Below are 12,221 nucleotides of genomic sequence, written 5' to 3' on the forward strand. Positions count from 1 at the left end.
ATCAACGTAAATAGGAGTAGTTAGGAATTCAAAACCGTTGTCCCGCATTTGTTGTTGGATCCAAAGAACTTGGGAGCAACAACTGGAGGCAGCAATGTATTCAGCTTCGCATGTTGATGTAGCTACACACGTCTGCTTCTTGCACTGCCATGTGACTAGGCGATTTCCTAAAAACTGACATCCAGCCGTTGTGGATTTACCGTCGATTTTGCATCCGCCAAAATCAGAATCACTGAAAGCTACCAATTCAAAGTTATTATCCCTAGGGTACCACAGACCGGTGTCGGGGTACGTCTTCAAATAACGAAAAATCCTTTTGACAGCAGCAAGATGTGAGGCCTTCGGGTTAACTTGATATCTGGCAAGCAGGCACGTCGGGTACATTATGTCTGGCCTTGATGCTGTGAGGTACATGAGAGATCCGATCATGGCGCGATAGATAGAAGGGCTAACAGCTTCTCCCTTCAAGTCTGGAGTAATTCCGTGATTAGTTGGCAATGGGGTACCAATGGGCGTTGCATCAGACATCTGGAACCGGCTCAAGATGTCACCAACATATTTAGTCTGATGGATGAATATCCCAGACTCCGTTTGTTGTACTTGTAGGCCCAAGAAGAAAGTCATTTCCCCCATAGCACTCATCTCGAATTTATCCTGCATAATGCGCTCGAATTCCCTACACAAGACATCATTAGTAGAACCAAAAATAATGTCATCAACGTATACCTGTACCAGAAGAAGATCTCCATCTTGTTCCTTGATGAAAAGAGTACAGTCGATAAGACCTCTACGAAAACCGTTCTCCAGCAGATAGTGTGATAAGGTTGCATACCAAGCTCGTGGTGCTTGATGAAGACCATAAAGAGCTTTGTTGAGCAACCAAACCCGATCGGGATGAATAGGATCTTCAAAACCTGGAGGCTGTTCGACGTACACCTCTTCTTCAACCACACCATGTAAAAATGCACTTTTCACGTCCATCTGATAAACCTTGAATCCTTTGAAGGACGCATAGGCTAGAAAGATTCGAATTGCTTCGAGACGTGCCACTGGTGCATAGACTTCGTTGTAGTCGATCCCTTCAATCTGACGAAAACCTTGAACGACTAAACGAGCTTTGTTTCGGATAACACCTCCGCGGTCATCCTTTTTGCATTTGAAAACCCAACGGGTACCAATCTTCTTGTATCCAGCAGGTTTCTCTACTAGTTTCCAGACACCCAGCTTCTGGAATTGTTGCAGTTCTTCCTGCATTGCTTCAACCCAAGCATTATCTTTCAAAGCTTCTTTCCACGTCCTTGGTTCTTCTTGTGAGACATAACACGCGAAGGACCAGTCGTTTTGTTGCCCGGATTCTCGAATAGCTGCATACAAGCCTGCATTGTTGTTGTTTCGCAACATGTTTCTTGTTTGTACGCCACTTTGCACATTTCCAATGATGTTTTGTTGAGGATGGGTATTATGAATCCTTGTTTCTGGATTGTCTGGAACTGGAACATTTATACCCAGGTTGTTAAGATTAAGATCAACAACCAATTCAAGACCCGGAATTGACGAAGAGGATGATGCAGTAGCCTCAGCTGTTCTATGAGCATCTACTGGAGGAGTACCCTCTGAAGTACCATGAACTGCTGTTGTAGGAGCTTCTTGATCTGCATCTAGAAATTCATCATCCTCTGAAGATTCGTTCAATTCGTTTGCATCATGAAAATCCTCATTATTGAGAGTATTATTGTTCACCGAAGAAGATGGTTCTTGATTAACAAGAATCGGACGAACCACCGGTGAAACTGTTGCATTGTCACTCTCGAAAAACATCCTAGCCGCAGCATTTTCTTCAACGGCTTCAACATTGATCGAATTGAAGAAGTCATCATACTCAAACATCCAAGGTTGACCCGGATTTTTGACTGGCAAAGTGTGCCTTTGTACTCTGACCTCAGACCATTCCTCGACCCTTTTAGTCTCTAGATTCCAGACTCGTAGGTTAGGGGTGGCATACCCAAGAAAGTATCCATCAATTGCTCTTGCCCCAAACTTTCCATTAGGATCGATGATTGTGCATGGAGCTCCAAACGGTTCTAGATAAGACAAATCTGGTTTCCGTTTCTGAAGAAGCTCAAAGCAGGTCTTGTTGTGCCTTTTGACTGTAAGGACTCTGTTCAATGTGTAACATGCAGAGGCCACAGCTTCAGTCCAGAATGGAATGGGCAACTGTGACTCTACCAACATTGTCCTAGCAGTCTCGATCAATGTGCGGTTCTTACGTTCAGCGACACCATTCTGTTGAGGAGTATAGGCTGCACTAAACTCATGAAGAATACCCTTTGAAGTGCAGAACTCCGTCATGGAATGATTTTTAAATTCAGTACCATTGTCGCTACGTATCCGCCTAACCTTCAACTTATACAAATTCTCAATCTGAATGATCAAGTTTTTGATAATGCCAAAGGTTTCACTCTTGTGTGCCATGAACGCAACCCAAGAAAATCTTGAATAATCATCAGTAACCACGAGGCAGTATTGATCACCCCGAATACTCTTGTGCTTGACAGGACCGAACAAATCCATGTGCAAACGTTCAAGAGGAACTGCCACTGTGTTGATCTTCTTTGTAGGGTGCTTCTTCTTTGTTTGCTTTCCTTTCTGGCACGAAACACAGACGTCTTGAAGATGGAAATTTTTGAGGGGAACACCATTCACCAATTCATTTGAAACCAGATGATTCATTTTGCGTAAGTGAATGTGACCCATTCGTCTGTGCCAAGAGATAGTGTCTTTTTCTGTGGCTTTGGAAACGAAACAAGTTGCTTGTGCAGACGTAGTAATAGCTTGGCTCAAGTCAAGGACGTACAAATCATTTATCCTTGGAGCCGACAAGAGAATCCATTCTTTTGGAATTTTGAAGCCGGGTTTCAGCACATAACATCCATTAGCATCAAAGTGTACTGAAAATTTCTTGTCACAGATTTGAGAAACACTAAGAAGATTGTGATCAAGTTGTTGCACAAAATTGATCTTGTCAAAGCTGACAATCCCGTTAGATATCATTCCTTCTCCCGTAATGTATCCACCTTTATCTCCAGCAAAAGCAACATAACCTCCTCTAATAGATTTAACGTCGTAGAGAAGCTTCATGTCGCCTGTCATGTGCCTGGATGCCCCACTATCAACAATCCAGTGACTACTAATAGTTCCTCCTGAAGCACCCTGCACATGAACTCAAATAAATTAGTTGGAGATGGGGACCCAAGCCATTGTGGTCTTGGGTCTTCCATTTTCATCAATGACAATAACTTCTTGTCTTTGATGGTTGGTGAATTGTGATGGTCCCCCTGATTCAACAACCGTTTTTGGTTTCCAAGTCTGTTTGGTTTCACCAGTGTTTTTCTTTAAAATTTTAACTTCTTGATGATTTGAAGTTTTAGAATTTTCTGGTTTTACAACAACAGATTGTTTATGAACCACATCGGTTTTAATCGCTTTTTCAATTTTATTGACCTGTTGCCGTTTCTGTTTCTTTTCCCTTTCTTTTACAAGTCGGGGATCTTGTTTTGTGGAAACAGATGGCTTACGGTCAGTCTTACCACGGGGATCATCAACCTTTCCTTTCTGCTTATGAAGATATGGGCAGTTTCTAATAATGTGCCCAATGGTTCCACACTCAAAACATGATCTTCGTTCTACAAACCCCGAAGAATCATGTGATCGTCTAGCCGATGATGTTGAACTTTGTGAACCCGAGGTACTAGGTTTTGAACTGCTTGGTTCGTTTCTTTTCTCGACAATAGCTTTCTTGACAAAATCTAAGTTAGATTGATTTTCAAACTTTTCAATTTTGTCTGTTCCCGTCGATTTCACAAAGTTAACATTTTTCTTCTTCTTTTGATTCGGCTTCTTGTTAGTTTGAGCCGGTGTTTTACCTTTGGGTTTGGTGTGATTTTGCTGTGTTGGCACTGTTGGTAATTTCTTGTTGCCAAATTGTTTTCGAATTTCAGCCTTTGGAATAGGAGGACACTGTGTAACTGTAACTTTAGGTCCTGCCTTTCCCAAGAACTTACTCGTCGAATTCTCAAAGACTTTGCAGATTAAGGATTGATTAACGTTCTTAATGGGAAAATCTTTGTCTGAGTAAATTTTATCATCACCAACTAGAGTGTACAGCAAATTCACACTCTCCGGCTCTCCTGCAGATGAGGACTCAGTTGCAACAGTCTTAGCGGGTTGAACAGGGGGATCACATAGAATGTGATTCTCAAGAGGTATGTCCTCATTTTTGACTACCGCATCAGACTTTGCTGGGACAGTATCATCAGATTCATCATCAGACGAATCAGCATCCTCAATCACAACTGGAGGATCTTGATTCTGTTCAGCACTCACAAATGTATCTGCTGACACATCTGAATCTGAGGATACTTCCTTTTGGTATCCGAGCCCTGCAGCAAACTCCTTAACATCTAGAGGCACAGAAGGTTCAAAGAAAACCCTGTCCTCTTCATCAGGCATGGCATCATAATTATGTCTCACTGGTGGTGGACACTTCTTGTAGCCAATGCATGTGACATCTCTCTTTTCCTTCTGAACGTCAATGATGTGATCTAACACATAGCTAGAACTCAAATAACTGTCTAGCTTGAGTTGGATCGCATCACTTTCGGTTTTCACACAAGCCATCTCTTTTTGCATACTCTCAAGGCGAGATATATACAAATTAATATCAGTTTGTTTTCTTGAAACCATTTTAGTCAGTTCAGTTTTATCCTTCTTTAATGTTTCAATTACTGACTTAAATTCTTTTTCATGGTTTTCATAAAACATGTTGGCTTCTGTGCATTTAGAGAGATCCATAGTCAACTTCTGATTGTGGAGAAAGGTCACATCATATTTTTCTTGCAAAGCGTCATGCTTACTTTGCAAGTCACTCAAATTCTCATTCACAGTAGTATGTTTGTCTTGCAAGTCAAACAAACTAGCTTGTAAAGCATCATGTTTGCCTTGCAACTCAGACATACTTTTCTCAAGATCAGCATATCTAGCATGCAACCTAGCACATTCATCACAATTAACAGCAGTGGGTTCATCGACACATACCTGACTTGATGAACCGTCGACATTAGCCATAAAGGCTGAATGGAGAGAAGACGAAGAGTAAGCAGCTTGATCCACCAGAATAGATCTTCTTTGAGTTTCTGCTACAGCTTCCCCCAAGAGTTCATCAATGTCAATATCATCCGAAACATTAGATGTCTCACCCACATGATCATCACCAGAGTTGGATGATTCTTCATCAACACTCCTGCTGTATCCAGAGGAGTCTTCATCTTCAGACGATTCATCACCACTGACAGAAGATTCTCCACCATTGGTGTGAACCAGCTCCTTCACAATCTGAGCAAAACATGCTGTTCCATCAGGAGCATCACCACCCAACTGGATTGACCAGTCACAACCTTCATCCACCTGAACTGCAAGTGCTCGGTTGGTTTGGTTGTTGACAGGCACCAATGTACGATCATTGTTTCTGTTCTGCTGGTTGCCTTGGTTCCTGAAGGGGTTTTGATTCCCGTGCTGGGCTGGCTTTGTACATTCCCGTTTAAAGTGGCCCCGTTCACCACAGTTGAAGCACTTAACAGCTTGCTTATCGAACCCATACTTGGTGTCTCGCTTACTTTCCAAGCTGGTTCTTCCAGTACTTTCCATCCAATCCTTTGCTCTTCTCACAGCACTCGCAAAGGCCCACTTGATGTCCATCAAGTCCATCTCCTCCTTATCAATCTGCCTGTAATCTTCTTGTGTCAGATTAATGTTTCCAATCTGACCTTCTATCAACCCACAGTACGCGCTCACTACAGTGTTAAGCAGCTCCATGTGTTCCTTAGCTACTTCTACACTGATTTTAGAGAAGCTTGACGTGTCGAGCTGTACTGTACTTGACTTTGATTGTTGACCTGCAGCAGATGATGTTCCTCCATAACATGCATATTGAGGTTGTTGAGCAGGAGGAGGATGAGGTGGTTGTATTGGATTTCCATACAGATCTGTGGTTGGAGGCGGCTTTACAGGAACTTGCACTGGATTGCCATACATATCCGTGCTTGTGACAAACGCCGTTTGAAGTGGAGCATGTGATCCAGCTTTTGCAGATGAAGTAGTGGAGGTGCCATAATACATCTCTGGATTCTGTGGCACTGCAACTCTCTTTGCCTTCAACGTTTCTTCCTGATCCTTGTTCTCCAGAAGCTGCACGAAATCGTTGATATTGGTAGTTCTCAACGTTCCGTTGTACTTCAAGATTTCCAGGAAGTTATTCCATTGAGGCGGCAATGCATCGGCAAACTTCTTTACCACCTCTGTTGGAGTCGTTGTGACTTCAAAGTTTGTCAGCTCAGTAAGCAGGTGATAGAAACGGCTTGTCATATCTCCCAAGGACTCCTTATCCATACATGTGAAGCCATCAAATTCTTTCTTCAGTAGATCTCGTCGTAGTTGACGTGTGGCTTCATTACCTACTCCTCTTGTCTTCAATGCATCCCACAACTTCTTCGTAGTCTTGAAACTGACGAACTGATGATAAATATCCTTGCTCAGTGCTTGAGTGAGGATAGCGTATGCTTTCTTTTCTAAGTCATACGTCTTCTTTTGTTCATCAGGAAGATCGGCAAATGTAGCTGTCGAAGAAGCAGCAACCTCGATAGTTTGATCGAATTCCGTAATGAACCGTAACCACAACTCTGTATTTTGACCAAGAATATATGTATGGAAACGATCAACCCATCCCGGATATTCATGAAGATGCATCAACTTTGGAGGCCTGTTTAAACTTCCGGTTTCACTTTCGCTTAGTAGAAGACTTTGAATACTCGGAGTTTGATTTGAAACAAACGCCCATTGACCAGCTGGAGTGGCATTTGCTTGTGAGGATGTAGAAACTGGAGATTCGGCCCATGATGGAGATTGACTGGTATTCATGTATTTTCCACTGTCTGGAGCCGGACTTCCCCACCAACTCGGATTCATGATAGATAAGCAAAATAAATGCTAAGTAAGAAAGATCCGAAAGATAACACAACCGAAAGATCCTGGTCGAAAGATCTGAAATCACAGAAACTTGTTAACAATAAACAAACCTCAATCGAAAGATATAACCTTGTTCGAAGGATCAACAGTACTCGAAAGATTACTGTTGACTCTCGAACAATGATTTCGAAAGATTCAAGAACTCGAAAGATTCCCTTTGAAAGATCCTTATCTTTCGAGCCAAATCCTTATCTTTCGAACAACAGATCTCGAAAGATTCACCAATACGAAGGATCCTAATCTTTCGGACACTAGTCTTTCGAAAAGATTCCTCTGTCGAAGGATATGTTTCAGACTTCGAAGGATGGGTCGAAGGATATAAATCTTTCGAGCCCTCCTTGATCGAAAGATATCGAAGGATGATCTTTCGATGTCGAAAGATATCTTTCGAGAGGCTCTGACACAACTGACTTTGATGTGAAAGGTTGGTGAAAAAGGTGACAGGTTGGTAAGGTCAAACTTTCGGCAAAAGGGGATGTCAGATCAACTTTCCCACCAACTTTTGAAAGATTGCCCAAAAAGGATAACCTTATCCTTAAGCCAGTCACCGGAAACACACCGGAATACCACCGGAAAACACAAAGTTTTCTAAAAACCAATTTTTATGTTACCCAACCAAAACTTGAACACTCCCGGTTAGTTTAGACACGTTTTTACTCAAAGAAAAAGCAAGAAACTTGGTAAAAACAGGTGCAAAACCAAGTGTTTCAACACACCACAACTTGTAAAAACCCGGTTTTAAACAAGGTTAAGAGCCTTAGCTCTGATACCACTTGTAGGTCCCTTTTCGCGGAGGATTACGAACCTAAACCTTGTTATACAAACCTACTAGCGAGTGCGGAATCCAAGCTAGCAAGCAAACCGAGTTAGTAGCAAGTAGAGAAACAAACACACAAAGATTCACCGATTAACACTAGTTGTATTAATGCAATGAGGGTTTCGGTTACAAGCTCAATGTTTACAGAAGTGTTCTATAAACTCTCTAAGTGTGTGAGTGAGTTCTGGGCAGAATGCTCTCTAAGCTTCTATCTCTCGGGTGTGTAAAATGGCAGAACTCTAGAACTCTCAACACATGCATGGGTATATATACCCAGCTCAGCAGGTCTGCTCGAAGGATTCGACAGATGGTCCGAAGGATCATCTGTCGACCACATGTTACACGAAAGATCAGCATGGACCTCGAAGGATCATCCTTCGAGGTCTAATGGTCGAACCATGGTCGAACCATATCTTTCGATCACCTCGAAGGATCCGGTGTATCCTTCGAGGCTATCCTTCGATCAGAACATCTTTCAAATGTTGTCCAAGTATGGCAAATGAATGAACGACGACTACTATTTAATGTAATCACAAGTATGGCAAATGAATGAACGACGACTACTATTTAATGTAAGGAGGTGATTCGGGTGAGAATTGTGAGTGATTTCTTTAGGTACAAATGCACAATTAACATCCATGTAGTAATCGCATTTGACACAACAATAAGCGAATCCATTGCAATATAACCCGCAAAGATCACAAGCGAAGACCCCGAAAAACTTACCGATGACTTTTGAATGGAGAATCAGGGGGTGTCGTGGGTGACGAGGGTGGTCTTTTAGTTCAGTAGGCAGTCGGGAGCACCACTCGTGGAGCACAAAGTTGCAATGCTCATCTCCCTCCTCATTAGAACACACGTAAACTGGCCCACTCGTAATCGGTCTTAAACATCCATTGCACAAAGTTTCAATCCTCTTTGTTGGGTCATGGTAGGATATTCGGCTATCTTCCAGAATGAGTGGGTGTTGATGACTCACTTCATGTGTTTCTGTTCCACTTTCCTTGAAAAACAAGTGTTTTAGGAGGCTATAAGATGGATCAGGAAATGGAAGATGAAGAAGATCAGGGTGTTCAACATCGTCATAGTTTTTAATCATTTTGTCTGTAGCTGGTGAAAACAACATTAAAATATTAGATAAACATAGAACCAATAACATATTTAGAAATAACTATAAACATATATATTAGGTAGGGTGGTAGGTCTACCTGGAGATGTTGCGCAATCTAGATGGGTATAGTATCTGCATTTCTCGCATTTATACAGCCAAAGATGTGAACTAGAAGAAAACCCGTGACGGCATACCCTACACCGTGGGTATCTTTTGGATTCTTGATCCGTTTTTGGAAAGGAATAAGCAAGGGTGAGAGGATGAATATGGGAGAAGATATCATTTGTCGTATGTTGGATTTGCAATTTTTTCGGTAGAAAAGCACAATCACTATGAATGAAATAAGAACTAGGACACGTGGGACAATGATAAAAGAGCCCTTTATGCTCCTCCCCGCATGCATCACACTCGCCTAAAAATTGTCTGGGGATGCGAACTAGTGGGTGTCTGTGGCTAGGATGATGGATGATATTCTTTTGTAGCGCTTTTGTAGCACAATTTGCATCAACCTTAAAATCACAAATATCACAGCGGTAAAGTAGCTCTCCAGGCTTACCAAGTTTATCACAAATATCACACCACCAATCGTCGTTAAATAGGTAGAAGCCAAGAGTATGACCAACCTCACAAATGTCTTCCAATCTATCGGGAAGCTCTGCACAAAATTTATGGATAGAAAAATCACTACATGTAGAACAAGAGTAGTAATACCTATGGAACCAGTTGATTTCTTCATGACACCGGGAACACAAACATCGGAAGTCTTGTTTTGCATCTACTTCATCTTCGTTCTCTTCCTTGTCTTCTTCATAGTCTTCATTCTCTTCCTCCGACCACAAATCTGTAAGATTTAATGGATGTTCGTGCTCAAACATGTTAAGTTTTTTTTTTTGTTTTTCTAGTAAAAAAATAGTATGAGAAGAAACAGACACAAAAGTAAACAACAAATGAAATGAAAAGAGAATTGGGAAGATAGAGCAACTGAAGATGTGATGGGGTGAGTTATGAAAAGGATGAGCTAGCATTTATAGGCATACATATATATACTTAACTTCATTACCAAGTTTATGTTACCCATCACGTACTAAAAGTGTGTGTGTGTATATATATATATATATATATATATATATAGGTAGAGGATCCTGTAAAAAGTGCTCAAAGTGTAAGAAGTGTGAGAAGTGTATTATAACATTATATATAATACTATATAACACCATATAAACACCGTATAACAATATATAACACTATATAATACCATATAACACTATGTAACACTATATATCATTATATAACAAATATAACACTATAGGTTGTCTGATATCATGTCTATGATAGATGTATAGTGTTATATTTGTTATATAATGATATATAGTGTTACATAGTGTTATATGGTATTATATGGTGTTACATATTGTTATATGGTGTTTATATGGTGTTATATAGTACTCACTCCGTCCCATTAAAAGTGTCATATTTTGAATTTTCAAAGTCTTTATTTATAAACTTTGACTTTAATTATATATTTTTTGTGTTATATAAAACTTGTTGAAAATTAACCCGATAAAAACACTTGTAAAACACACTCAAATCATATAACTTTCATCAAGTATTATCTAACACAAACAAAATTATTTAAGGTCAAAGTTTATAAATAAAGACTTTGAAAATTTAAAATATGACACTTTTAGTGGGACGGAGGTAGTATTATATATAGTGTTATAATACACTTCTCACACTTTGAGCACTTTGAGCACTTTTTACAGGATCCTTACCCTATATATATATATATATATATATATATATATATATATATATAGGGTAAGGATAGTGTAAAAAGGGCCTAAAGTGTGTGAAGTGTAAGAAGTGTATTATAACACTATATATAATACTATATAACACCATATAAACACCGTATAACAATATGTAACACCATATAATACCATATAACACTATGTAACACTATATATCATTATATAACAAATATAACACTATAGGTTGTCTGATAACATGTCTATGATAGATGTATAGTGTTATATTTGTTATATAATGATATATAGTGTTACATAGTGTTATATAGTATTATATGTTGTTACATATTGTTATACGGTGTTTATATGGTGTTATATAGTATTATATATAGTGTTATAATACACTTCTTACACTTCTCACACTTTGAGCACTTTTTACAGGATCCTCTACCTATATATATATATATATATATATATATATATATATATTATATATATATATATATGATTGCAGATTAAAAACACATTTTGCAAATTAAATTATCTTCATTATCAAGTCTTGTATGTAAAAAAAAAAAAAAAAAAAAAAAAACATGTTGGATGGTATTCATGAAATTGTGATCTGTTAATGTTATTATTCCTGATTATAATAACATTAGCATATTAAATGATGTTTTAGAATATTATAAGTAGGCAGTTGTTGAAAATATCGTGAAATTATCTATCAAGATTTTTCGATAAATCATAAAATATCGTCAATTTCATTAATTAGTTGTTATCTAGTTTAGGCACTTTTATCATAGTGCATTAATTAGTTGTTATCTAGTTTATGAACTTTAGTGCATTAAGTCTGTAGGTCCCTTTTCGCGGAGGATTACGAACCTAAACCTTGTTATACAAACCTACTAGCGAGTGCGGAATCCAAGCTAGCAAGCAAACCGAGTTAGTAGCAAGTAGAGAAACAAACACACAAAGATTCACCGATTAACACTAGTTGTATTAATGCAATGAGGGTTTCGGTTACAAGCTCAATGTTTACAGAAGTGTTCTATAAACTCTCTAAGTGTGTGAGTGAGTTCTGGGCAGAATGCTCTCTAAGCTTCTATCTCTCGGGTGTGTAAAATGGCAGAACTCTAGAACTCTCAACACATGCATGGGTATATATACCCAGCTCAGCAGGTCTGCTCGAAGGATTCGACAGATGGTCCGAAGGATCATCTGTCGACCACATGTTACACGAAAGATCAGCATGGACCTCGAAGGATCATCCTTCGAGGTCTAATGGTCGAACCATGGTCGAACCATATCTTTCGATCACCTCGAAGGATCCGGTGTATCCTTCGAGGCTATCCTTCGATCAGAACATCTTTCAAATGTTGTCCAAGTCAAACCGGAGGATAGTTGACTTGGTCAACTTACAATACAAATCAGGACATCGTTTATATCAGACCGAATACAGACAAAG

At 39.6% G+C, this 12,221-nt stretch overlaps 1 protein-coding gene across 2 annotated transcripts in view; it reads right to left on the bottom strand.

The window, feature by feature from the left end:
• LOC110924276 overlaps window positions 1-12,221 on the bottom strand; it is a 61,782-nt gene that overhangs the window by 6,377 nt on the left and 43,184 nt on the right. For both annotated transcript variants that reach the window (XM_035976351.1, XM_035976350.1), the window contains exons 2-3: window positions 9,106-9,849; window positions 8,624-9,007 (exon numbers count right to left, since the gene is read on the bottom strand). In XM_035976351.1, coding sequence (XP_035832244.1) covers window positions 8,624-9,007; window positions 9,106-9,849 — 1,128 coding nt within the window. The remainder of the gene's footprint in view (window positions 1-8,623; window positions 9,008-9,105; window positions 9,850-12,221) is intronic.

The sequence above is a fragment of the Helianthus annuus genome, chromosome 8 (genome assembly GCF_002127325.2).
Source record: "Helianthus annuus cultivar XRQ/B chromosome 8, HanXRQr2.0-SUNRISE, whole genome shotgun sequence".
In the NCBI taxonomy this organism is placed as follows: Eukaryota; Viridiplantae; Streptophyta; class Magnoliopsida; order Asterales; family Asteraceae; genus Helianthus; species Helianthus annuus.